The following is a 26,010-nucleotide window of genomic DNA, read 5'->3' as shown; positions in this document are numbered from 1 at the left end:
TCAAAATTTGTTATTGTACATAATGTTACTGTGCATAGCTGTCCTCTTTGGGTCTATGTAAAGTTAGATATATAATTATATAAAATATCACTGCAATGGTTTTTATAAATGGACACACACAAGATAAAAATTCATCAGAAAACAAATATACATACTCAACTATGGACTCTGTGCCTTGTAATAAATATATGAATTGATGAGTAACAATTACTATTTATTTTATGGTTTACCTTTTGTTAAACATCAATTTTACAACATTACATATTGTTATATGCTTAATGGATTAGATAAACAATCGCTTTAATATATATATATATATATATATATATATATAAATACGACATTTCTTTGAAAGCTGCAGTTCAATCACTGACCCACTGGAGTCTCCAAATGATCCTCTATTATCTGTCACACTAGTCACATGCTCCTGTGTGTGTGTGTGTGTGTGTGTGTGTGTGTGTGTGTGTGTGTGTGTGTGTGTGTGTTTGTGTGTGTATGTGTGTGTGTGTTATGGTTATCAGTGAGCAGCGGTGTCCTCGCGCATACCTGTGCTCATCATATCGCACAAGTACAGAATATTTGTGCACATCAAGCCCCTCACACAAGCCTGCGCTATTGACTCAGTTGTACAATACTCAAAAATTATAGTATGGAAAAAGTTAAAGACATCATTCCTGATTATTACGATGGAGACTTTCTGTGTCCTAAAAGTGGGTAAGTGTTGTGAAAAAAAATATATATATCATGTTGTTGTCACACTCATATCCTAATCTTTGAATTAGCACGTGTTAAATAATATTTTAATAAATAAAAATAAATAATTTTATAGAATTATTGTTTTTCAAACGATCTACTGAAGTGAGTGTTTATCGTATTATAGTCTGATTGTGTCTCATTAAGCCTAATCTTTGATTTTGTACAAACTTTACTGAATGTGAAAATAGTGTTTTTATTAGTTGTTAAATTTGAATATAGCAAACACAGTAACTTGAGTTTAAGACAGACGTTTAAGGTGTCCTTTTCCTCAAATTCTTTAACTATAGCATTTTCTCTTAATTTTCTTAGATTACTCCGTGTAATTACTCCACAGAATTTTTTATTTACATTTTTTTTTCATTTCCTGATAACACTATAAAATGAATTTAACCTCACATTTAACCTCAATCAGTTTCTTTCTTTCTTTCTGTCTTTCTTTATGCTTTCTTTTTTCTTTCTTTTTTTCTGTTCCCTCCCTTTCTTCTTTTTTTCTTAAGGTCACTGGAATTTGTTATATGTTCTGATTTAATTTCACAGACATAGAGCAAAAAAGAAGATGTTTTTTCTTTTTCTTTTTTTGCCATTTCATTTTCTGCTTGTAACCATGATGATGAGGTGAGGCTCCTCCTTCAATAATTTAATTCACATGTTAGTGATTACAGTGCATTTTATTTGGGCTGCTTCAAATCTGAACCCACTGTTGCTGATCCCAACTTAAATACCAGAACAGGAAGAAAAAAGGAGAAGATTTATATATATATATACTTTTTGAGGCTTCTTAGCCTGTTCCTCAGTGACAGAAAGCTGGCGGCCATGTCAGCTGTATGGGACACTGACTATCTGTGGAGAGAGGTCCAAGGGTCAGTGCAAACAGGTCTAATGTGTCTTCTTTCATGTGGATTTAATCATAGATGCCAGGATCTTGCTGTTCTGTAGCTGTATTTCTGATCCATGTTGGTCTGGTGCTTCTTGTGTGCATGCCATCAATGTAGTAACTTACTGTCATTTTTAAAGTAATTAATATTTTAGAGAATTTAAAATCACAACAGATTAGAAAAATTTGGAAGGCAGTTTGAAAGATGTAAAACAATAAATGGGTAATTGTGATCAAGTTTAAAATAAGCTGCATGTGACAAATTCATATTGTGAGATTTTTACATCTGTATACATTAAATTAAAAATGACGTAAAGCTATAATGTGTGTGTGTGTGTGTGTGTGTTTGCATTTCTAAGGGCAAAGTTGGCCTCTCTCTTTGGTCTGGACCGAGCACAGAGTCAGGGAAACGAGTCCTTCCAATTCACCGCCCCTAAACAGCCAAAAAAGTCCTGCGCCATCTTAGGTAGGTGGTACAGCAAATAGTTACATAGCCTTTTTTTGGCACAGTTTTATGTTTTGTTCATTTTAAATCTAAATATGTGCACATAATTGCTCATGGTTTAATCAGTGTTTTTCTTAAGGCCCACCTCCTCAGAAGTCCATCCCTCCTCCATGTGCTCCAGCTGTGCTGTTTGCTACAGCTGTGCATGCATTCAGCTTGTTAGTATAAATATGGCAATTAAAGGATGTTTATGAGACTTTGAATTAACATTAGTTCACACATTTCTTAAATGAGCTTTGATTTTCCGCTAGTGTGAATGGACAATATGAGAAGCAAGGCAAGATAGGAGCTGCTGTTTTAGGAAACCATGTCACCAAAGAGGTACGAGAAGCTAATTAACAGAAGCTTATCTACAGTAAAGAAAAGAAATATATATAATATATATATATATATATATATATATATATATATATATATATATATATATATATATATATATATATATATATATAATTACGTGCAATATTTCCACTTTAATAAAATCAACTATACATTATATCCTTAGTTAGACTGCAGCACTACTTCCGCACAATTAAAGTGCAGGTAGTACAAAATAAGTTGTTCCACTTTATTAATTATAATAATTTAGCATACTAAAAGTAAAACTTTAGGGTATTTTTAAGTAATTAAAAATGTAAATGTATTTGAAGTGTCCTTACTATGACATAAATGAATTTCAAATATATTTAAGTATTTTTTATCTTTTTTAAAAATTGTATTCATTTTTTTCTATCTGCATTTAAAGTACAAGATTCTGTTGTACAACAGTAAACAAAAACAGATGAGTACGGCTCGAATCCATCGCGGATTTGCCCTCACAGTGAGTGTTGATAGTATTCTATTCTATTCTAATCTATTCTTCGTTGTTAGATACTGCACTCATCAGCTCTTTATACCTGTCCACAGGTTCAGCCCTGTAACTATGTCACTTTCTATGACGACCAGCAACAAAACTGGTCTTTAATGTTTGACTCAGCAAAGTCCAGGCCTGAGTTCTGTAAGGAGGTAATACTTAAACTGAATTGTTTGTTTAATAAAGATTCTGGTTTTGGAATAAATTATTCTGTATCTTATTCACTTCAAAGCTTCAGGGTTCTCCATCTTTACATTTATACAGATGCATTGTAAAATGTATTTGGTGAGATGACCTCTGAGCATGTTTCTCTCAGGTGTGCGTGGCCCGGTGGAACAGTGAGGCTTCGTCAGACTCTCTGGTCACTCAGGACCTGGTCCAAGGAGAAGGTCAAGCTGTTGATGTCGGGGACACAGTGGAGGTGGCCTATTCTGGAAGGCTTTTACAAAACCATTCTTTAGGACAGGTGCTTACTCTCAATTTTGTAATTGTTATCATATTCAAAGAGCACTTTTTAAATGCATTATGGTAGTTTTGTACAGCTGAATGACATTGTATCAAAAAAGAAATAATAAATGAATGTTAAAAAGTTTATAGCATTTCTAGAGAAGTTTTTTATTCTTAGTAAATAATGCTTAGAGGAATCACTATTTTTTTCTAAATGGACACTTTTTTTTTTTTTTGCTTAACCTTCTTAAATAGTAGTTGAGCACAACACAGCAGCTCATTGTGCACATTCTTGTTGATTAGTCACAGCTCAATATAAGTCATGCACTCAGTGAACTAATCAGTTCACTGGCAATTTAAATGAGTCTGTCTGGCATGTTTCCTGTGCAGCTGGAGATCTATAAATGTGAAAGTCCAGTGTCTCTGTCTGTTTTTTCAGGTATTTGATTCCAATCTGGGCAAAGAAAAGCTGCAGCGAGTAAAGCTCGGAGCAGGCAAAGCTCAGAGGGTGAGCAGCTCTTGAACAAAACAATGTTTTAAAATGAGAATGAAAGACATTTCAAACAGAAAAATGGTGGAGCTGTTGTGCCATTGCTCTTTCTCACAGGGATGGGAGGAAGGGATGCTTGGCATGCAGAAAGGAGGTCGACGGCTCCTTATCGTCCCTCCTAGTATGGGTCATGGTTCGAAGGGCGTCCTTCAGCATGTGCCAGCAAACAGCACTCTGGTGTTTGATGTTGAGATTCACAGAGTAAGGCACTGACAGTGTGAATATAATTTAATATACCAGCAAACATCTTTAATCTCTCTCTCTAACTGCTTTTTTGTTTGTATATTTATCTACACGTAGGTTAAATTTTCCAAAGACCGACAAAGTCGGGGATCAGTTGACACCTTCAGTGCATCTCCAAGTACACTAGGAGAGAACACCAGCCAATCGGTCACTGACACAGATGAGTCAAAGTGTGTACAGATAGAATAATCTATCTATCTATCTATCTATCTATCTATCTATCTATCTATCTATCTATCTATCTATCTGTATGTATATATAGAGCGAGAGAGAGACCTCAAAACATGATGTTTATTTTAAACAAACAAAAACAAAGATTTTTTTTAAAGCATTATTCATATTCAAAGGTTAAATATAATTTTTTTTGTTAGGTGTTTTAATTAGGTGACTTTATGACATACATCAGTAAGCAGATTGTTATGAATTCATGCAAGTTATTGATCATTTGTATTCAGAGTCCAAGCACCTAAGGGGAAAGTGGAATCTGTATCCCCGACAGTGAGTAACATCAACCTTAACATTCAGACAGATGCCATGTGCCAGGAGTGGCTAAAATGCTGAAGCTCCAAATGTATTTTCTTTTTCTTGTAGAGTTCAGGTGCTTCCAAATCCAAGCTAATCTCCCGTATAGCCAAGATGGGTCAACCCATGCTTCCCTTTCTCACTGGGGCCATTCCAGCTCAGCCTGACCCCAGTGACTCAGAAACAGAGGTCAGGAGGAATGGAGAGCTTGTTTACATTACACATACTGTATGTGAATGTAATGCTATTTAAATTTATTATGTCTCTCTGTGTAGGATACAAGTGAATTGACTTGTGATCCCTCTCCTTCACATTCGCACTCACCAAAACCTGCACAAATGCCCTGTAGATCTCCATCTTGTATGTGTATATATATATATAAAAAAAAAACACAAAACATCACCTATTAGTTAACTCTAGGAGCTGACAGGATCTTTGCTTTCATGTACTGTAGTGTCGTATTGGCCTTATGATGCTCAGAAACAGGAAGCAGTGGTGCCAGAAGCAGACTTAAACGCTACACAAGGCTTTCAGGTGAGATCCAATCTTGTTTTTTACAAGTATGATTTCATTTTATTGATTAGCATGAGCAGGACTAATTCTTAAAGAAATGTATACTTTAAGACGATGCATGAACTTGATTAAAAGTGACAGTAAAGACTTGTACATTGTAACAAAAAAGCTACTTTTACTCTCTACTTATCAAAAAAATGAAAAATGTAATTTATGAACATTTCAACATGGAAAAAATGCATGTTTGCAGAAAATTATTATGCACCACTATTTTCAACATAGATTATATTTTTTTTTATTATTGAGAATCAAATTATTAGAATATTAAAATGATGTCTGCCAGCTGAAAATTCAGCATTGGATAAAAAAATTTATGACATTTTTAAATACATTAAAATAATAATACAAAAACAGGATTGCAATAACAATAAAAATAATAATTAATTATTATTTTTTTCAACAGCCAAATTCTTTCAGACAAAATCCTTATTTTCCATCACAGCTAGATTCATTTGCCTCAGTCTTCCCATCCCAGCACATTCCATACCAGAGTAAGATCTGAGCCTATTACTTTTGTACACGCAATTCTTGCTGAAATGTGTCTCTTTATTTTACTTATTATACTTATATTCACTTATCATTTTTAGCATGTAATTACTGCATGCTGTCACTGCCATTTTTTCACTAAATGCAAACATTATGTTTCAAATAGCACCTGATATTACATCATTCTTGATGTCTGATGCTCGCCAACACAACACAGAAATTCTACTGGCTATTGAAAAGCTGGCACACAGGGTAGACCAGCTTAGCTGCAAGGTATATTGGTGCAATATGGATTATTATTATTATTATTATTTAATTAATTCTTAGTTATTTAGGTTAAAAAAACCTGATTTGATTCATTGTTCTCAGGTGGATGAGCTGCGAAAAGAGGCTCACTACTCTTTCAGACACTCATCTGTGTCCTTAGAGACAAACATGATCCTACACAACATTCAGAGAATTATTCAGGTTTGAATACAAAGGATACTTTTATTAATGATAATGTTTGTGTTGTAATGTTTAGATGCAAATAAATAGCCTTTTAAATGCCATCTGTGTTTTAGGAGAGTATGTGTCTGAAAAAGGAGGTTCTGGAGAAGAGTAGGAACAGTGTAGTGGAGGAACAGAACCACAAAACAGAGAAAAGTGTGAGGTGTGTCATCCCCTTTTCTTCACACTCCAATTTCCTGCTTTCCAGTCAGATCGAAGGCAAAAAAAAAAAAAACTTCTATAAACAGGATTCTATATATTGACATATTTGGTTTACTCCTTGAGTGCAGGTATATGGAGCAGAAACACAGCCAGACTTGCCTTCTTCAGGCTGAGCAGGAAAAGGTAAAGTGAACTTGCTAAATGCTTTTTGGGTTTATTAGCTTAGTATATTATAATTTTTATGTATGTTAAACTTGCTATGTTTCCATTTTGATCTGATTGTAGGTGTGTGCTGGAGAATGGTGTGATCAGGAAAATGCCATAAATCATCTCTCTTTCAGGTTCCTATATCAGGAGAATGTGATTCCTCCACCGCACAAGCACATCGGCTGGAGCAGGAGGTGCTCAGTCTCCAGCAGAGGGCAGAGAAGCAGAAGTGCACACAGATGAGGGACATCAGACAAAACATGGAGAAGGAGATGCAAGATCTGAGGGCTGAAAAGGCGAATCTGGATCAGGTGTGTATGATTCGAGTCTATACAAAAGTTTTAACCTGTCTTTATTTACATTCATCTGAAATATTTTAGTTAAAAAACGTTTGAGACACAGTTAGCTGTTCAGATGAGGGGTTAAAACTTTTATTTTGCATTTAGTAAAGTGCACCTAAACTGAGCTGGTGTATTTGGTGCAGGTGAAGCGATTGCTGAATGAAGTGTTTCAGTCTCTCAGGACTGAGTTTGATTGCCACGAGTCTTACAGTGGACACACCGTGCTCGAGATTCTCCAAAACACCATCAAGGTACTGTTCAACCAACCAGGTTGAGTTATACAGTGATTTCAGGTTTTGCTGACGCCTGCTTTTCCATTGCAGAGTATCACCGTGGAACTTCTCTCAGAACCGCAGGAGCTTAATCAGGCATAGATGAAGATAAAGCAGAGGAAGGAAAGCAGTGAAATAGTGGGAAAAGGTCAACATTAAAATGAAGCATTTATGCTAACAGAACATCTGTAGATCAGAACACCTCCATATTGCAGTCTGTTTGGCCATAATTTCACGTACTGAGAAAGGGCAAATGGTACTGTCCAATCACAGTTAAGAAAGCTAATTAATGTCCAATCCGTGGACAGCTGATACTTTCTCAGTGTTTCAAGGCAGGCAGTTCTTCAGTCATTGAACTGGAAAAACCCTGAACAATAACAACAGTGTCCTGACTATGATACAATTGGATATAACTACAAGGTTTTAAGTCAGGTTAACTAGATACACGCAAATGTAATCTTTACTTGAGTTTGTTTCATCATGAGAACATTATTTAATATAGTATTTAGGTTTTATTTATAAGATTGCAAAATACTTATCTGATCAACTTGACATTTCAGGAATTCTGGACTAATATTGGTTTATTGAACAGGAAAATAAGAATGACACTAGGCAAAATGTAAGAAGTAAATAGAAAATCTAACATAATTGCAAACTAACACTTATGATATTTTGTATGTAAACAAATGCATCTTAATCGCAGTATGCGGTTTCAAAAAATAAACCTCTAAATTGTGAAAAAACTAGAACATATTGTCTAGGAGTTTTATTTAGCAGAGGTCTGACAGGTGTGATAACACTTCAAAATGAATAGGAAGCATTTCAATGAATGTGGTTGGTTAGGTACAATTATAAAACCTAAATAAAATGAAAATACATTATGAATATGTAGACAACAACAGAAAATGCATAAAGGCAGAACATTTATTGTAAATGAATGTAACACAGATATTTAATCTCACTGATAATATCACAGATAAGGTGCCATTTGTGTTTATAAAATGACCACAAACTGCATCAGTTCTTATGAAATAAAATAAGAGCAGGAAGACTAGTGTGTACATAAATTAATAATAACCTGCCACCAGAGGGTAGTTTATACTACAGTAACTTCTACTAAACATTCTGAGGATTTCATGTTTTTTTTTTCTTAAATGGTAGATGCACAGCAAACAAAAGACATATTTGTCCAGTCTGATCCATACAGCATAACTGCACCACACAAAGCACACAGGTTAACATTTTGTATCATGCTGAGATAGGAAATCAAATGAATATGTGATTAAGTTCTTTTTTAAATTCTGTACATGTTCAGTGAGAAGCAGACTTCCACATAAGAGCACTTGGACGAAGAGAGGTTCACAGAAGTACACAGATTTAGGAAACATTATTGTGTGTGTGCAATACTTAGATAGTTGACGATGTAAAAAGGACTAACAGTGCATTTGTTAGGATGAGTGTCTGGAGTGTTTAAGTGCAGTGCCTTAAGAAAGGTTTCGCCTTCAACCTATATTTGTCTATTCTGCTGTGTTGCCAAGTCAGTTCAAAACATTTAAATGTTTAAATTTAAGTGTAAAGAGTCACATTTAAACTAAAATTAAAATCTTACATTAAAAATGAAAATTAAAAAGTACTTTAACTTAACTGGTTGAAGTATTCAAATACTCTGGTACTGCAGGGTATAGCCCCTTTCACACCAAGAAAAGTATAAAGACAGCTTTAACAATAAATGTATTAGCATCCAAACCAATAGACAATCTATTTATTATAAGCGCATACTGTAGTTATGTCAGCTGCCACTTTAAATGCTCAATCTCTGCAGATTTTGATTGGCCTGTAAATATTTTTTATCATTTATCAGCCGGTAGAATTTTGTTGTGATGATTCCAATGATATAGTTCCTCTGTCTTGTCATTATAGCTGTGGTGTGATGCCCCAATTCTGATAAAATTTGAATTATGATTAAAACTTAAAAAATATTACAGATATTGCCCTTGGTATGAAAATCCCTGAATGGTGATCAATTTGGTCTTACTGTACTACAATGTTGATAGAATAACATTGAGGGCAGGGCATGAAGATTTACCTTTAATATAGCAAACCTACAGATATTTAAAATTTAGTTGGGGGGTGGGGGTGAGTTCAATTACAGAAGAGGCACAAGTGCTTAGAGCGGGTACATCAATGGTGATACTAAAGCTCAACAGTCTTATTATTATCTATTCCTATTAGGTTTCAGTTAAATGAGCCATTATCCAATACTTTCTTGATGTTAATTTATTGGAATGTGACTAGCTTATGATGAACAATAAAACCTTATCCTATTAGACAAATGTCTTGCTGTGTAAGTGCCTCTTTGACTGGCTAGTTGTAATTGGAGTGGAAGGAAAAATCCAGTAACGATTATCAGGGACGGCTAAACTGACCGCACCACACTAGTCAAACACGCTCGGGCACGGTTCAAAAAGCCTAGTGTGAGTATACACCCTAAAGTGCCTGAAGGTTCACAGACTACAATTTCATGCAGCAAATGATAGGAGGAACGAACAACAATGACACATGAGGTATGATCCTGACCACGGAAGGACACTCGCCGGCTTTAGCCGTGGTAAAGACGGACCCGCTGAGACACAGAGCCACGGCACAGAGGGCAGGACTGCAGGGCAGCGCTGCAAGTCTGGCAACAGCATACATGCCCACACGGCAGGAAGATCACCTGTGACTGTGACACAAAGCAGAACAGGAGAGCAAATTACGGTTTCTTTCAAAGCATATCTTCTGCATTGTTTATATTTCAAACAAACATTGTTCTTTTAAAAAATATACTGAAATAGAACTGAGAGCTTACCACGTGCTCCATGCACACCACACACTCAGAACCGCTCCATCTATCAGGACTTGGGGCAGTGGGGGTGAGGGGGGTGCTGGGGGTCAGTGGGGGAGTGAGCTGCTGTTGGAGTGGGGCGCTTGGAGTGGATGGACCAGCTTCCTGCATCTCTTTTGCTGTTTTAGGCAATGCTAGTGGGGCAAACATGTTATGATACCAACAATCACTGAGAAGCATCCACAAATGTCACCTAATTAAAAATAACACGTCCTTAAAAGAAAATGTATGTTCTTACGATCAGACAGAGTTCGTTCTCTGGCCCAGTGGAGAAGAGCTTTCTGCACCCCAACCTCATTGATCCCCAACTGTAGTAAAACAGAAAAGATTTTAATGGACGTAAACATCTGATGACAAATTCCTAGAGACACACACTACTTAAAGCTTCTGTGTGCTAAACCAGAGAAGGAAACTTGGGCAGACCTTTTGAAGGTCTTTTGTGGTCATGTGTCGCAAGGCCTCAGCAGTGATTCGGTGGTGAGCTATGATTGGCAGGTAGTGTTGAGCAGAGAGGTTACACAGCAGATTACCCAGATCCGCATCTACAGCTGCCTCCTGAGGAGAAAGGAGAGGTCAGCAGAGCGTCCATGATTTTGTGATTTATACACAGGGACTTTGAACCTGTTGGAGAGCTGTTCTGACCTGCATCCTCAGAGACAGAGGTTTGGCATCCAGGAGCCTCTGATACTGGATCATCCAGTAGTTCTGCTGATTGGATTCGCTTTTCTGCTCCATCGCCACCTGAACAAAAACAACAACAACAAACTCAGCACCATAGCTTACAAATTACAAGCAACATACATATATATCTGTTGCTTTCTTCAAAGTCCTACACAAATCCAACACTATGAGGTTGTATATTTTTTCTAACCCAGTGGTGACTACCAAGCTAGGTAGCTAAACATTATAGTTTTTTTTTTAATTGGCCTGTATTTCTTTATTTTTCTACACTGAATAACAAATGTTAAATATCAAAGCCTCAACAAATGACATATATTAAGCACTTAAATATAATTGATCCATTGAAATAAAATAAAATTAGAACCGAATAATGTCTAAAATAATGAAATAATAAAGAGGTAAAGTTTTGACCAAAAATAAAAGGATTTTACTGTTGTTTTGAAGGCTGTCAAAGTTAATGTGTATTTATCTGATAATAAAATATCCAACAAATTACATAAAATAAGCAGTAAAATATAAGGTGTCATGATCCTGCCCTCGTGTCCTTGATTTTTCCTAGTCTTGAGGCAGGATCATGGCAGACCCGTGTTTTGTGTTCAAGCACATGGCCTTGTCTTTGGGCCATGTGCTTGTGTTGTCTCGTTCCCTTGCCCCGCCCCCCTTGTTAACCTAGTCGTGTCTTGATTGTCCCATCTGTGCCACCTGTCGTGTCTTGATTGTTCCCCCTATTTAGATCTCCTAGTGTGCTCTGTCTTGCGTCGGTTCATTGTGTGTTCCTCACCTGTGATTGAGATATTGTATCCTGTATAACCGTGAGTGTTATTTGTAGTTAGTGTTCTCCTGTTTTGAGTCTTTGTTTATCTTGATTAATCAGTCCTGTTTAGTTATTGTTGTATCTGCCCTAGTCCTGTTTTCCCCCTCGTGGGTTTTGTTTTCCCCTTTTTGTATTTAATAAACCCTTTGTTGTGAGATCACGGTCTGCACTTGAGTTCCTCCCTTGCCTAACCCTGACATAAGGCACTGCAATAAAATAAAATTAGAGCAGAGCATTAAAAAAACAAATAAACAGTTGTACTATTTAACAGCTTTTCTAAAAAAAATAAAAGCCTGCCAAAGATAATGTATTCTTCAGATACTAAAGTTTTTTTTTTCTCCACACACATTTACACCAAATTTAAAATGCTGTTTTTTGACAATATTGATATGAGCTAAAAATGTGATTTCTGCATCAGTGACGGAGGTATGTGAAATGTTTCAGTTAACTGATCTAATTTCAAATGTCTCTTTTGAGAAATCAAGAAAGTTGGTCCATGATCACTTACCAAAACCATCCTGAGCTCCTCCTCCCTTTGGTCCTTCTGTTTGAGTAACTGCTGCAGGAGGTCGGTCAGAGCAGTCCTCTGGTCAGCTAGCACCTCCTGACACACACACAGTAAATACACTCACCAAAAAACACACAAAGGATTCATAACCCCAGAATACTGTGAGAACTCATAGAGGTGGTGTGAGCATGATATTTAAACGGGTCAAAAAAATGGGACAAAATGACCAAGAAATCTGAGAGTAAAAGAGAAATGTATAACCAAGGAAGAAAAGTGATGTGCAAAGACAGAGTCATTATTACTCCTCTCTACACTCTACAGCATGATGAAGCACTGACAGGAAAACACCACATCATCTACTGCTGCTACGTACCTGCAGGTTCTCCGTGTCCAAATTTTTCCTCTTAACCTCCAGCTTTGTCAACTGCATTAACTCTCCCTCTATGAGTTTAATCTATGGATACAAGCATACAGTGGGGGTGTGAATGGCCCCATGATGAAGACATGATAAAACAGCCACCTTTGGGTTCTGCATTCAATGAGAAGTGGGATGTGAGAAGCATGGGCTGACTGAAACCAAAAAAAGCTTTTAATGACTACACCAGACTATCCGAAACATGACTTGCTTTAACATTATATAAGCTGACTATGAAATATCCCCCAAATGACTTTGTTAATAATTACACTACCATTCAAAGGTTTGAGGTCAGTCATTTTTACTAGGAAATTAATCAATTATTCAGCAAGAACAAATTAAAAGTATCAAAATCCACAGTAAATACATTTAGAAATTACAAATATTTCTTTTTCAAATAAATGTTTTTAACAAAAATTAGACGCAGCATTATTTTCAGCATTTATAAGAAAAGTTTCTTGGGCACCAAATCAACATAACAGAATGAAATAAATGAAATTTCTAAATAGGAAACATTGATTACTGTATTACGGTTTTTACTGTATTTTTGCTCAAATAGATTTAGCCTTTGTATGCATAAGCGAATTCTTAAAAAAAAAAAAAAAAAAATCAACCCCAAACTTCTGAATGGTGATGTATATGTTAAGAAATGACTTAAGTTAAAACTCCTTCAATCAACCAGTAGTATGATATAAATCCCTGTGTCTGTGGGGTATTATTGGCTCTTCTATCCTAAAGGAAATTTAATCAGCATACCTGATTACGGATATAAGCATGCACACTGTCTTTCTGGAGTTGGAGTGCTTCAAAGGCAGCCTTCTGCATTTCCTCCTGCAAACAAAAAGCCAATTAGTGTTAATCATTCAAGCCTTACTAAACTAACAATGCACCACCTGTAATATCTACACTAGTACATTCATATATTTTGCCTGTGGAGAGAATGGGTGGATGGAGAGCAAACTAGTTTTGATAACAGTTTTCAATTCACATACATAGTAGGTTATTGATTTAAATAGTTACCTCTTGAAGGATCTGACTAATGGCTTTGTTTTTGTCAAGCTGCTGCAGGGACAACACTTGTTCAAATTTCCTATCCATACAGTCCAAACTAAATAAAGGGGCAAAAAAGAAAAAATTAAGACACAAGAAAAAAGGGAGTTTTTTTTATTAACAATTAGCATTGTAACATAGAAAGTGATTTCAAAATCAGAATGTCACTCTGAAATCCGAGTGGTCATAGAATATGGATTTGAAATTAGTGTTTCCAAGAGAAAACAGTCTCGCCTGACCATATATGGTCAGATCACAGAGACGGATGTTAATATCAGGTGTAAACAGATTGATCAATTGCTGGATAGAGTTCAAAACCATATGTATTGGTGGGAACTGAAGCACCTCCTGCAGGTCTCTGACACCAGAACCTGTGTCTTGGCTTCCCTGGCCTCCTGAAGTAACCTTAAAGAGTAGCTCTCTGACAGCATCCTCTGCATGGCACCTGCAAACATGTAGACTTTTCAGAACCACAATAGCTAAGTTTCATTTAAATGTTATTCACTTTTTATGAGACTTTTTTTTTTACTGATAGAGGCAGTAGATATGACAGAAAATATGGGGAACCAGAGGAAAAGTGAGACTGGAACATGATACAGGTCTAATTCAAACTATGAGTACCAAAGAACTACCTTTTCTGAAGCAGCTTGTTTGGTCAGAGCTTCTAATAAATTGCCTAATAAATCTAAAACCGAATAACTGTAAAATAAGACAGTTTTGATGATTATGTAATTTCTAAACTCACCTGCCACTTCCTTCTTCCTTAGAGAGTTGGCTTCATCCTGTGTGATGGCAGTAAGGTGTTCCATTCGTATACTAAAAAACAACAAATACATAACTGTATCTCTGTTCTAAAATAAAAACAAAAAACATCAAAGTAATTTCACCATGTGCGTGATGAACATCTACATACACTACAGTTCAAAAGTTTAGGGTCAGTAATATTTGTTAAGGACTTTTTTATTACTTTTACTTTTTATAACTGTTTTATTTTATTATTATTACTATTATTATTATTAAACTAGGATGCATTATATAGATCGAAAGTGGCAGTAAATGCATTTATCAGTAAAAAAAAAATCTATTTAAAATAATTTCACAATATTACTGTATTTTTGATTAAATAAGTGTGGCTCTGGTGAGCATAGATGTCTTCTTTTTTTTAATGTTTCAACCCCAAACTTTTGAACGGTAGTGTATACATTACAAACAACAGATTCTGATACACAACTAACACCCCACTGCAGTGTCTGTGAAACCACGACTTAACGTAGCACTCCAGATCTTTCTGACATCTCCAAAAATAGCTGAATGTAACGGTAAATGTCGAACTTCAATCTGTGGCACTGTCTAAACAGTTCAGTACTTGCACTAAATCTGAATTGAGGTTTTCTTAAGTGGCACGATTAGGCAGTAAGAAATTCACTTAGCATGAGCTGCAATGATGGCAGGAGCCCATACTCCATTACAGAGTTCGACCACATGTAATTTCCACTCACCGGTCTTCCTCCAGAGCTTGCAGAAATTCGGCGCTCTTTGCCTGGCTATAATCAAATAAGCACAAATGCACAATAAATAACCACCCTTCAACTACAGAATACTAATGGACTTAACATGACTAAAATGATAATGATAGCCAAAGAAAAAGCGAGATATTTCAAAAATGGTTCACACGGTACCCTCACCGTTTGTTATCAAGTAGGAGGTCAGAGATGCGACTCATGATATTGATCTCTGCCAGACGTGCTTTATCCAGTATTTTCTGCCTCTCTGTTTCCTGTGCCTTTTGCTGCTGAGACACACCTAACTCCAACCGCTGCTGCTCCTGAGAGACAGAAAAGCACAGAGACGAGTCTTTCTGATAATAAGGTAATTGCAAATGAAAACGTATTTTTATTAGCTAGCTAAGTGTAATGATAGTACAACCTGTTACATTCATACTTTTCTTCAGCAAGAGTTCATTAAATTGATAAAATGTGGCAGTAAAGACATTTATAATGTAACAAAAGTTCCTGAAAAAAGTCTCATATTTCCACAAAAATATTAAAAAACACAATTGTTTTCAACATTTACAACATTTTAGAATTATAGGATCTTGTAATACTGAAGATGTTCCATTAAAATAGAAAAAAGTTATTTTATGTTTGAATAATATTTTACAATACTACTGACTTACTATATTTAAGTATATTAAAATCAAATAAATACACCCTAAACTTTTCAGTGGTAGTGTAATTCACTCAAATGTGTCATATATTTGTAAAACACATTCAACTCTACAATAGAAATTGTTACCAGTTTGACAGACAGCAGGACATCCTCTTTGTGGGAATTGTTGAGGAGGAGGAGCTGAGTGTGCTCTCTTTGTTTCTCTTCAAGATCTTTCTCAAAGTTCAACTTTTCCAGATGTTTCTGCACCTAGTGGAGAAACAGAGAGAATGAGATGTAAATACTACGTCACTGGAGGATCCAACAATAACAAAAAGAAACCAAATCAAACATACCTTTCTTTTCTCATAGTCCATGAATTTACTCTGCAGTGTCAGACAGAATATATTACATTAACAGATCAAATGGCACACCATATATTTTAGGCACTGTTTGAAATGGCTGATAAATAGTGATGACTGACCTGCCAGGCCATCTCTTCACCATCAACACAATCCACCTCCAGCTTCCCTCCATCATCCTCCAGCACAGGCAGCAGATACTGGGATGGAGGGCAATACTTCAGACCAATCTCTAAATCCAATTAAACAAAACAGCTACACAGAATGGCCTTGTACCATCACATGGGGTTACATTTTAATATTAAATCAAATCTTGTGCATAATCTGTATTGTGCACAGCCTGTATATATCAGTCTATATCTAATCAGACAGTAATAATAGCATATTGTGTTAAGTATTGTTTTAAAACAGAACCATACCTGAACAGAGGTAGCGCTGGACTTCCTCTGTGCCAGCCGTGCACACTGATGCAGGTGGATATCTCATAACCTGTGCATCCAGAATCAGGCTCTGCCACACCACATATACACATAAAGTCATGAGGATGTCTTTGCAGATATCAAATTGAAAGTGAAAGTGAAAGTGACATTCAGCCAAGTATGGTGACCCATACTCAGAATTTGTGCTCTGCATTTAACCCATCCGAAATGCACACACACAGAGCAGTGAACACACACACACACACACACTGTGAGCACACACCCGGAGCAGTGGGCAGCCATTTATGCTGCGGCGCCCGGGGAGCAGTTGGGGGTTCGATGCCTTGCTCAAGGGCACCTAAGTCGTGGTTTTGAAGGTGGAGAGAGAGCTGTTCATGCACTACCGCCACCCACAATTCCGTCCGGCCCGAGACTAGAACTCACAACCCTTCGATTGGGAGTCCAACCCTCTAACCATTAGGCCACGACTTCCATTTGAGCTTGTACAAATATATTCCTCCATCTTAAAAATAGGCTTTTGATTTAAAATACTCACTTCCAAAGTGCGAACATTGGCCAGTTCTGTAGGTAATTCTTGAATGCTGTTCTCACTTATGTCTAGTGTACGCAGGCTCCCCATGCGTCCCACAGACACAGGAATGACAGTAAGGCTGTTCCCTGTATCCATCAAAACATTTTGTTAATTTAAATGGTTTACGCTTTCATATGACTATTATTATTTTCTAAAAAGCACATAACATACCTTTCACATTAAGTGTCTGTAGATGCCGTAAATCCCCAATAGAGTCTGGCAGCTGTTTAATGTGGTTCTTTTCTACATTCAGCACCTTAGAGAAGAAATCAAGGTAGTGTGTAAGCAATAAATGTGAAGGACACTAATTATCAATTAAGAACATATATATTTAAAGAAAATTGATCCTTGCTCTAGAAGATTCTCACTTCACTTTTGTACTGCTAAGACTGTTTTATTGTTTTTGATAGATGTCTCTTATACTCACCAAGGCTGCATTTAACAATAATGCAGTCTAATTTAATAACACAGTAAAACAGTTTTGTGAAATACTATTAGAAAAAAAACATACATGTTTTTTTTTTACTGTTTTTTAATACAGGTCTTTACACTCACATTTGATCAAATGTAATGCATTCCTGCTAAATAAAAATCCCCCAAAGTGACCCCAAACTTTTTGAAACAACTAACCTATCTAGTGCTACACAGTGATATATATAGCAATTATGCCAATGAGTCTTTTACAAATCAGCATTAAAAACAGTATTCTGTTTTTAAATGCCACCTAAGTAACAACAATTCACATCAGCTTTGTTCATATACAATAAAAATACCTGCAAGGACAAAAGCTGCCCGATGTCATCAGGAAGTGATATGAGCTTATTTTCATGCAGGTCCAACACCTTAAGAATTGACACACAGAGATGTTGTCACTGGACAGAAGTGCAAGATGGTTATTTGCTTGGGACTGTTATCATCAATCAATTTCTCTCACCTTTAAAGTTGCTAAGGCACCAATGAAGCAACCTTTAGGAACAAGTGACCTCAGGTCGTTTCCATGAAGAATTAACACCTGCAATTAAAGTGGAAACTGCTGTGAAAGATCTGATTCCCACCAAAGGTTCAGAGAAAAACCCTGCAATAAATAGACTCACTTTCTTCTGGAGGACTTTACATATGGAAAAGGCACTGGAGGGAACCTGCAGACAAGCATTGTGTAAGAACTGCTGCAATATGGATAGAAGCTCAGATATCCAGTAATGATTAATCTTCTGTCTTAGATGAAAATTTCACCAATATGTAAATAATGATATTAAATCACCTCTGCAAGCTCACAGGCAGAAATGTCCAGAATATCATCCGCACCTGCTTCTTTGGCCTGCACAAAACAGGCATGTGTGTTATGATTTGAAGCAGTGCACTGTGAGAAAAAGTAGGATGTTGCCCCCCCTCCAAAAAAAAAAAAAAAAAAAAAAAAACGCTCACCAAGCATAGCTGGTATTCTAGGCGTTTTATGGAATCCTCACTGGGTTTCTTCTTTTTGGAGAACAGAAACATCCTGAGGCAAGTTAGATTTTTTTTGCCTAGTCAAACCCCCACAACATCCACAAAAAGCCACTGGATGTTAGTGTGACACTTGACTGGCTGGTGTTGACATTTCCAAAAAAACAAAAAACAGAAAGAGTAGAACAGTGTGAACAAAGTTAAGTATGACAAGAAACACACAAATAAACACTTGTTATATTATAAATTATAGTCCCTCGATATTCATAGGACTTTAAAATGTGACTTTTTGACTAGACTTTGATTGTTGCTGAAACCTGGTCTCGAAGACAAATAGCTCGCGATAAAAAAAATGTACATACCTTATGCGAAAAGGCGAATATACTCGATTAACCGCTTAATTAACTAAATAATTTCATTAAAACATGGGCTTCTTCAAATGTTTCAGTTTTAATTTCTAGTCATTGTTACCTAGTTTACTCCCTCACTGGCTGTACACATACACCAGGAACCGAATGTTGTGAATGACGTAATGCTTCGACGCAGTGTGAAAGGTTGTCTAGTTCTCGCGATACTTCGTGGCCTATATATAGGTGGCATCATGGTTTATCGGCCTTTTCCAGTTTCTCTTTTGTGGTGAAGGTGCAACGCTTTTCGGTCGTCCCGAGTCCGGGTTCATCCGACACCCTCACCAATTCAAGTCGAACTGAGCTCAGCTTCATCTGATACACCATGCCTCCTAAATTCGACCCCAACGAGATTAAAGTTGGTATGTGTGGAATACGGTAACCGTTTGACGGATTTTTGATTGGGTCTGAGCGGCCATGTCTGCGGCTTGGCCTCTCGCGTGCTGGGACCGAAATGAGTAGAAAGGTAAAACTACAAAAAGGACCTAACGGTATAGTTTCGTTAAATGATTTTAAGATAAGGAGGTTAATGTTCAACATGAGATATTTGTAGTTTATCCTAGGGGCGTGTATTTTAAATGCTATCTATTCTTTGCTAGCTGTAACTCTCCGTGCATGTGACGTTGTGAACTAATCGATCTGAGATTGTGAATTTAAAACGCAAAGTCCCTGACTTTATCAATTCTGTGGTCTTTGATAAAGTCCCAGTTTCTTGCTGTATTTTCAGCGCACTCAGGATAGAAAGATGGTGCGTTTTCACGTGCTGCTGCTGTAAAACAACTACTTGAAGCTAAATGTTTAGATTCCGTAAAGGGTTAAGTCACCCTAAAACTATACCGATGTATTGATTACTCACCCTCACGTCGACCCGGAAGTGACTCATCATCTGAACGCAAATTAATTTTTTTTGATAAGATATGAGACCCTCCATAGACGGCACTGCAACCACGACGCTCGGTGCTGGAAAAAGATTCCCTAAAGGCTCTTTCCCACTGCAAAGTTTAGGAATAAGATTGTTTTGTAATGTATTGCACAAATTAATCTGGTAGTTCTTCAATGAAAGTGTAGTAAAAGTACACAACTTTATTTTTTTTCCTTCTAGTGTACATGAGATGCACCGGTGGAGAGGTTGGTGCCACTTCCTCTCTGGCCCCCAAAATTGGACCTTTAGGTCTTGTAAGTATAGCTTGGTTCAGTCTGTAATGTTTGATCCTATTGTTTATCATAAGTCTTTGCCACTGTCTTGGTCTTTAAAAGTGAAATTGAACAATCCAGTTAAGGCTCCTAGTGACACTGCCAATGGAAGCAGGGCACGCAATTCCGTGCCGAAAGGCTTGGAACAAACAAGTTGTTGCATCACATTGACGCACTTCCATGCTGTATGCTCATCTTTCACTATTTTTCTCAGTCCCCTAAAAAGGTGGGTGATGACATTGCAAAGGCCACCGGTGACTGGAAGGGCCTCCGAATCACTGTGAAACTGACCATTCAGAACAGGCAAGCAGCGGTAAGCCCTCGAAGCGTTTCAGTCTCTACATTTGGCTCTTGCAGTCATCTAGCCTCTAGATACTTAACCAGGTTTTGTTGTTGTTTCAGATTGAGGTGGTGCCATCAGCCTCAGCCCTCATCATCAAGGCACTGAAGGAACCTCCCCGTGACAGGAAGAAGGTCAAGAACAGTAAGTAGCTTTTCACCCCACCTCAATGACCTTTTGTGGTAATTGTGTAAGCCTCCCGCCACTGTGCAGGTCTGTAAAAGTGACTTTGTACTGCCAAAGGAAGGCTAATAGTGACCCAGCTCTAGGAAACAGGGCTACCCAACTTAATGGGTGACTCTGTGCCGAAAGGTCTGGAACAAGTTCTATTCCAGTTCTTGCTGGCCAGAATGTTGTTTGACGCACACTGCCGTTCAGAAGTTTGTTCCGAAAGGATGAACTCTTAATTCAGCCAGGATACATTAAACTAAATAAATTGTCAGTAAAAACAACTTATTTTACAAAGTAACACAATTAAGTACAAAAAATGGACATGCCTTATGCGAAGAGACAAATAGGCAAATGACTGCTGAATTATGACACAAGCTCCTTGATGTTTCCGTACAATTGAATTCAGCTAGGATGCATTCAAGTTTTTCCAAAAGTACACAAGTTTTAAGCATGAGAGACTTGTCTTAAAATGTCTAGAAGTTTCACTAACCTAAAACTTAAAGTTAATGTAGATGGTATTAGTTTGTTATAAGCATTCTATATGTGCCTGATGTTTGCATTTTTCTTTTGTAGTTAAGCACTCTGGAAGTGTTTCTTTTGATGAGATCATCAACGTCGCCCGTGTCATGAGGCCACGATCTATTGCCAGGGAACTTAGTGGTATGTATTTATATGTGAGCAATATTTATCGATCAGCCTCCCGCAACTGTGCTAGTCTGTAAAAGGGACTGTGTACTGTCCAGAGGAGGCTAATAACAACCCAGCTCTAGGAAGCAGGACTAATCAACTCTGTGGTTAACCCTGTGCCAAAAAGACTGGAACATGCATTCTAACCATGTATGAATGAGAGCTTGATTTGGATGACCTTACAAACTGAGCTTGTTCTGTTTATCAGGTACCATTAAAGAGATTCTTGGCACAGCTCAGTCTGTGGGCTGCACCATTGATGGTCGCCCTCCCCATGATGTCATTGATGACATCAACAGTGGTAAAATTGAATGCCCAGCTGTAAGTATTAATGTCATCATGCATTGGATATGTGTATCTTCTTTATTTGCCTTTTACTTGCTGGTTTTAACTGTACATTTTCTTTCTTGCAGGAGTAAAAAGAGGATCAAAGACAATAAAACCATTTTTAATTACAAGTCGGTGTTGGCGTTTTATTTCTTTTTTTGTCTTTCTCGGTGGTTGTCAAACAGGAATTAGGATGCTAGAAAACCAAACCAAGATGTAATATTTTTTCTCATAGTCATACTTTAACTTTAACTCCTCTCAATTTTTCTTTAAGCTTGTAACTGAGTAACACTGTCATAATGCATTACCAGAACACAGGACTATAGGTGCTGGTCCTGTAATTAGAATATCATCAAAAAGTTGATTTTATTTCACTAATTCCATTCAAATAAAGAAACTTTTATATTACATACTTTAGTTACACCGACATATTTCAAATGTTTCAGTTTAATTTTTTTAATTATAACTGACAATTAAGGACAATCCCATATTCTGTATCTCGGAAAACTAGAATATAGCTTAAGACCAATACAAAGAGGATTTTTAGAAATCTTGGCCAACTAAAAAGAATGAAAAGTGTGAGCATTTACAGTACTTAGTTGAGGCTCCTTTTGTTTAAATTACTGCAATGTGGTGTGGCATGGTTGCTCTGATAGTGGCCTTCAGCTCTTCTGCATTGCTGGGTCTGACGTATCGCATCTTCCTATTCCCAATACCCCATAGATTTTCTATGGGGTTAGGGTCAGGTGAGTTTGCTGGCCAATTAAGAACAGAGAAACCATGGTCCTTAAACCAGGTACTGGAAGCTTTGGCACTGTGTGCTGGTGAAATCTGCATCTCAAAGTTTGTCAGCAGCAGGAAGCATGAAGTGCTCTAAAATTTACTGGTATATGGCTGTGTTGACCTTGGACCTCAGAAAACACAGCAAACCATCACTGACTGTGGAAACGCTACACTGGACCTCAAGCAACGTGGATTGTGTGCCTCTCCCTTTTGTGTCTTTCCCTCTTTGTGCAATGTGTCAATGGTTGTCTTTTGAACAACTGTCAAGTCAGTCTTCCCCATGATTGTATAGCTGGTCAAATCAAACATTTGAAATATATCAGTCTGAGTGGAATGAATGAATGAATATACAAGTTTCACTTTTTGAATGGAATTAGTGAAATAAATCAACTTTTTGATGATATTCTAATTATATGACCAGCACCTGTATATGGGGGACCTCAAAAAGTACTTCATTGGCTATGAGTGGAATAAATGTATTTAGAAGTACGATATTACATTAAGCAGATAGATTGACGAAATAAAAGAGAACATTTTAAAATTACAACTCTTTATTTAAGGGAAAATAAAAAAGCTAACATGTACTCAAATTCCCAAGTTATACAAAGACTCAGTACAAAAGAATGTAAGCTTGGGTATGTGTTGCCCTAGAACAAAAGCCTGACTTTTAAAATGGGAATGGCATAGAATGTTTCACAACTGCAGAAACAAAATGTTTAAGTACTTCAAGCCGCTCACATCTCATTCCTCATAAATCATTAACACACATAAGGTTTTTCCATTTCTTGACTCCAGTAACTGTAAATTTATCAGTAACTGTGTGGGGACTACTGCGTTACGTACAACTGATTAAAGTGAATATGAGGAGACAATGTGCAGTTTCTCTTGAACTATACCTCACTGTATTCAAAGGAGCACCCCGCAGGAAAGTTGCCACAATCGTTTTTGTACAGTTGCTCAATTTCATAAAGTGAAACACTTGTATTCAGTACCATAGGCTTGTCCTTGTCCCACCATTAATGTGGAAACTTTTATTTGCCATGGTTAACAAAAACCAGGACGGACTGAACAAATACAAAAATCCTGCTTGCTCTCAGTTCTCCACATCTTCTTCCTCTCCTTCATTCTCTCCCTCCTGCTCATCATCCATGTGCTCTTCTTCCTCTTCATCTCTACTCTTGTTCTCATCTGTGCTGCTCTTCTTCTCCTTGTCCTTACGTTTTTGCTCAGATGCCTCCTTCTTGCCTTTCTGACCTTTTTTGTAAGCTGAAAGAACACCACATAAACCAGTTATACACATATGTCAGATGCTTTTAAATAATTCATAGCTCTCTGGACCTGAACTCTTCAGTTTCATATAGCATTTACCTTCAAGTGCTTCCCGCAAGGGTTGCAAGAAACGCTCAAACTCCATCTCCTCCATAGCTGACATCACATCTCCAGCGTTGAGTGTCTTCCTTTTTGCTTTCATAGCAAAATTGTTTGCACTGGTGTCAACAAAAAAATGGAGGTTGCATTTGGTTAGGTTGCCAGAGCACAGCTTCTCATAAAGAAACTAAACGTCTGACTTACCAAGATGTTGCATAGAGAACGAAAACACTGGCAGCTTGAGATATCGCTCGTCTAGCCTCCTTGGAGACGTTAACGCCATCTGGCAACTAAACACGAAAGAGGACAGGTTGACTGTATACTAATAAACAATAAAAACTGCCTGCAGTGACTGAAAGAGACAATTTACTTAGCACTTTCATTTCTATGGTTTTCTCTAAAGCTGCTTTTCAGCTATTAAACGCGTGCTATATAATAACTAACGTTAGCTGTGTGATGACACTTACTGCCTCCTTTATAATCCGCGTGATGACAGCATTGGGGAGATTGAGGTCCTCTGGTCTCTCGGCCATTACACTGAATACACACTTAAAAGAGATGCAACACGACAATGTAATGTATTTTGGTTTATTTTAACCGATTTGTGCTGTTTAAGATGCGTGATCAGACGTCACACTGAACAACCGCGAAAACTTTGTGTTAGCTTAGCCGTCTAATTTATCCGAGGGTGAATTGACACCAGTTACAATCTAAAACGATTGAAGTGCGTTAAATAACGAATTTCGTTACCTTAAATATGCGTTAGATGAAATATCCGCGAATCAGTTCCCTACAAAACAAGCGAATATGTACAAAAGCTAGTGTGCTTCACTGCTCTGCAGCCCGCTCGATCATCCAAACCCATGCGTTAACCTTTCACCTCTCACACTGCTGCTCCTCCAACCAATGAACGGCTCAGTCTTAAACATGGAATATACACTTGTGTGCAGGGCCGCGGGAAGTAATTTTGAACAGGGGGTGCTGTGAATTTTATTTTATTTTTTTGACAAAAAACCTATGAGCCTATAGGCCTATTTAAAATACATTTTAAAAATAAATACATTGAGATTTACTACTTTATTGTCATATACACTTCAGTGCACAGCCAGCCAGGGTCTGAAACACACAGACATCAGTTCTCAGATATGCGCAATGCGCTATAAATCTGAAGCAGAAGCAGAATCAGAAATAATAGTTTAATAATCGAAAGAAAACGAAATAATAACTTTCATTACAATTTCAGATAGCCTATACATACATGCAACATATTTAGATACAACAAATAATATTACAACAAAATATAATATTAATCAAACTTCACAATAACGCTAAAACAATGCAATCGATTTGGTCAGCTGGCTTGAGTCACTGCATGTTTATGTCACGTTTGTCACACGCGACTCTATTAACTCCAAAATCTTTTTTACGCACACCACAAGGAAATAATCACTGACTATTTAAGCAATTTGTTTATTGAACAGTTCTCCACATCCATTACGCAAAAAACACACGCAAAGTATAAAGCTTTCTGTCTCCATCTCCAACCTTTTTACACAAACCACAAGGAAATAATCTCTGAATATTTAAACGTTATTTAACAGTTCTCCACAACCATTACGCAAATAACACACGAACGAAATAATACTCTCCATCTCCATCCCCACCACCTTACAAAAATATTGTACTACTTACAATTGGTTGGCTAGTCAAAGCTGATCCCATTTGTTGCTGAGTTACATGCAGGCGGGGTGCCCTGGTTACAGGTGTCCAAATGTCGAGGTGCGCTGTATTATATAAAGATGGATGTATTCTGCATGGAACGAGCGGGAAACCTCGTTACTCGGCGACCAAACCTGCCTGCCTGACGTTGACAACGTAACTTCCGAACCTGTGTTGATTAGGCCTCAAAATATTAAATTAAAATCCAAAATATACGTAATAGCCTACGTGTTTCAAAATCATTTTCTAAAATATTCATAAGGAATTTATAAATTGTGCAAAATATTTTAATAGGCCTACATTTTTTTTATCTCCCTCTCGTCACTAGGGGGTGCTGCAGCACCCCCAGCACCCCCACTTCCCGCGGCCATGCTTGTGTGCGTGGTTGCATAAGTGACACTTTTACGTTTTATCTATA

At 37.2% G+C, this 26,010-nt stretch overlaps 4 protein-coding genes and 2 non-coding genes across 9 annotated transcripts; 4 read left to right on the top strand and 2 right to left on the bottom strand.

Moving 5' to 3' along the window:
- Positions 1 to 541: 541 nt before the first annotated feature.
- On the top strand, positions 542 to 9,524 carry fkbp15a (FKBP prolyl isomerase family member 15a). Of its 2 annotated transcripts, none has more exons than XM_052556862.1 (22): positions 542 to 714; positions 1,990 to 2,096; positions 2,215 to 2,293; positions 2,387 to 2,456; positions 2,881 to 2,955; positions 3,042 to 3,140; positions 3,305 to 3,454; positions 3,875 to 3,943; positions 4,043 to 4,186; positions 4,286 to 4,398; positions 4,684 to 4,726; positions 4,820 to 4,939; positions 5,026 to 5,110; positions 5,205 to 5,284; positions 5,727 to 5,814; positions 5,976 to 6,082; positions 6,179 to 6,277; positions 6,373 to 6,461; positions 6,589 to 6,643; positions 6,802 to 6,978; positions 7,152 to 7,259; positions 7,332 to 9,524. In XM_052556862.1, the coding sequence occupies exons 1-22, from the start codon at positions 650 to 652 to the stop codon at positions 7,380 to 7,382; spliced, it is 2,073 nt and encodes a 690-aa protein (XP_052412822.1). In that variant the 5' UTR covers positions 542 to 649; the 3' UTR covers positions 7,383 to 9,524. The 2 variants fall into 2 exon arrangements, with proteins under 2 accessions (XP_052412822.1, XP_052412823.1); XM_052556863.1 differs by lacking the exon at positions 542 to 714 and adding an exon at positions 1,510 to 1,616.
- lrsam1 (leucine rich repeat and sterile alpha motif containing 1) lies at positions 8,187 to 19,136 on the bottom strand. Of its 2 annotated transcripts, none has more exons than XM_052556861.1 (25): positions 19,068 to 19,136; positions 18,579 to 18,737; positions 18,415 to 18,471; positions 18,248 to 18,292; positions 18,088 to 18,165; positions 17,927 to 17,995; positions 17,325 to 17,409; positions 17,118 to 17,239; positions 16,562 to 16,652; positions 16,265 to 16,374; positions 16,137 to 16,166; positions 15,928 to 16,050; positions 15,318 to 15,457; positions 15,132 to 15,176; positions 14,378 to 14,448; positions 13,978 to 14,077; positions 13,603 to 13,690; positions 13,339 to 13,413; positions 12,541 to 12,621; positions 12,168 to 12,263; positions 10,807 to 10,905; positions 10,588 to 10,719; positions 10,403 to 10,472; positions 10,129 to 10,298; positions 8,187 to 10,002 (listed from the first exon to the last, which is right to left on the bottom strand). In XM_052556861.1, exons 2-25 carry the CDS (start codon positions 18,648 to 18,650, stop codon positions 9,880 to 9,882), a joined length of 2,172 nt encoding a protein of 723 aa, XP_052412821.1. In that variant the 5' UTR covers positions 18,651 to 18,737; positions 19,068 to 19,136; the 3' UTR covers positions 8,187 to 9,879. The 2 variants fall into 2 exon arrangements, with proteins under 2 accessions (XP_052412821.1, XP_052412820.1); XM_052556860.1 differs by having other exon boundaries at positions 18,959 to 19,127.
- Positions 19,137 to 19,197: 61 nt separating this feature from the next.
- On the top strand, positions 19,198 to 21,853 carry rpl12 (ribosomal protein L12). 2 transcript variants are annotated; one of them, XM_052556877.1, is made up of 7 exons: positions 19,198 to 19,365; positions 20,106 to 20,179; positions 20,412 to 20,510; positions 20,600 to 20,681; positions 21,282 to 21,368; positions 21,604 to 21,716; positions 21,809 to 21,853. In XM_052556877.1, the coding sequence occupies exons 1-7, from the start codon at positions 19,329 to 19,331 to the stop codon at positions 21,812 to 21,814; spliced, it is 498 nt and encodes a 165-aa protein (XP_052412837.1). In that variant the 5' UTR covers positions 19,198 to 19,328; the 3' UTR covers positions 21,815 to 21,853. The 2 variants fall into 2 exon arrangements, with proteins under 2 accessions (XP_052412837.1, XP_052412838.1); XM_052556878.1 differs by having other exon boundaries at positions 19,211 to 19,469; positions 21,809 to 21,848.
- On the top strand, positions 20,736 to 20,862 carry LOC127958931 (small nucleolar RNA SNORA65). Its single transcript, XR_008154184.1, has one exon. It is a non-coding gene; the product is annotated as a small nucleolar RNA SNORA65 (small nucleolar RNA).
- On the top strand, positions 21,408 to 21,534 carry LOC127958932 (small nucleolar RNA SNORA65). Its single transcript, XR_008154185.1, has one exon. It is a non-coding gene; the product is annotated as a small nucleolar RNA SNORA65 (small nucleolar RNA).
- A 1,185-nt stretch (positions 21,854 to 23,038) lies between the features above and the next one.
- Positions 23,039 to 24,791, bottom strand: pole3 (polymerase (DNA directed), epsilon 3 (p17 subunit)). The gene is made up of 5 exons (XM_052556879.1): positions 24,624 to 24,791; positions 24,341 to 24,421; positions 24,078 to 24,163; positions 23,874 to 23,992; positions 23,039 to 23,771 (listed from the first exon to the last, which is right to left on the bottom strand). Exons 2-5 carry the CDS (start codon positions 24,404 to 24,406, stop codon positions 23,599 to 23,601), a joined length of 444 nt encoding a protein of 147 aa, XP_052412839.1. The 5' UTR covers positions 24,407 to 24,421; positions 24,624 to 24,791; the 3' UTR covers positions 23,039 to 23,598.
- Between the last annotated feature and the right edge of the window lie 1,219 nt (positions 24,792 to 26,010).

Source organism: Carassius gibelio, chromosome B5 (genome assembly GCF_023724105.1).
Source record: "Carassius gibelio isolate Cgi1373 ecotype wild population from Czech Republic chromosome B5, carGib1.2-hapl.c, whole genome shotgun sequence".
In the NCBI taxonomy this organism is placed as follows: Eukaryota; Metazoa; Chordata; class Actinopteri; order Cypriniformes; family Cyprinidae; genus Carassius; species Carassius gibelio.
The sequence above is the reverse complement of the archived record's forward strand: the minus strand, read 5'-3'. Positions and strand labels throughout refer to the sequence as shown.

Coding starts and splice junctions, on each gene's coding strand:
- pole3 (XM_052556879.1), bottom strand. CDS start 24,406: ATGGCCGAGAGACCAGAGGACCTCAATCTCCCCAATGCTGTCATCACG. Junction 24,164..24,340: donor CGCGGATTATAAAGGAGGCA/GTAAGTGTCATC, acceptor TTTCGTGTTTAG/TTGCCAGATGGCGTTAACGT. Junction 23,993..24,077: donor GTTCTCTATGCAACATCTTG/GTAAGTCAGACG, acceptor TGTTGACACCAG/TGCAAACAATTTTGCTATGA.
- lrsam1 (XM_052556861.1), bottom strand. CDS start 18,650: ATGTTTCTGTTCTCCAAAAAGAAGAAACCCAGTGAGGATTCCATAAAA. Junction 14,449..15,131: donor CAAGCTCTGGAGGAAGACCG/GTGAGTGGAAAT, acceptor GTTGTTTTTTAG/TATACGAATGGAACACCTTA. Junction 10,720..10,806: donor CTCTGTCTCTGAGGATGCAG/GTCAGAACAGCT, acceptor CTTTCTCCTCAG/GAGGCAGCTGTAGATGCGGA.
- rpl12 (XM_052556877.1), top strand. CDS start 19,329: ATGCCTCCTAAATTCGACCCCAACGAGATTAAAGTTG. Junction 20,511..20,599: donor TTCAGAACAGGCAAGCAGCG/GTAAGCCCTCGA, acceptor TTGTTGTTTCAG/ATTGAGGTGGTGCCATCAGC. Junction 21,369..21,603: donor TATTGCCAGGGAACTTAGTG/GTATGTATTTAT, acceptor TCTGTTTATCAG/GTACCATTAAAGAGATTCTT.
- fkbp15a (XM_052556862.1), top strand. CDS start 650: ATGGAAAAAGTTAAAGACATCATTCCTGATTATTACGATGGAGACTTT. Junction 3,455..3,874: donor AAAACCATTCTTTAGGACAG/GTGCTTACTCTC, acceptor CTGTTTTTTCAG/GTATTTGATTCCAATCTGGG. Junction 4,940..5,025: donor CCAGTGACTCAGAAACAGAG/GTCAGGAGGAAT, acceptor CTCTCTGTGTAG/GATACAAGTGAATTGACTTG.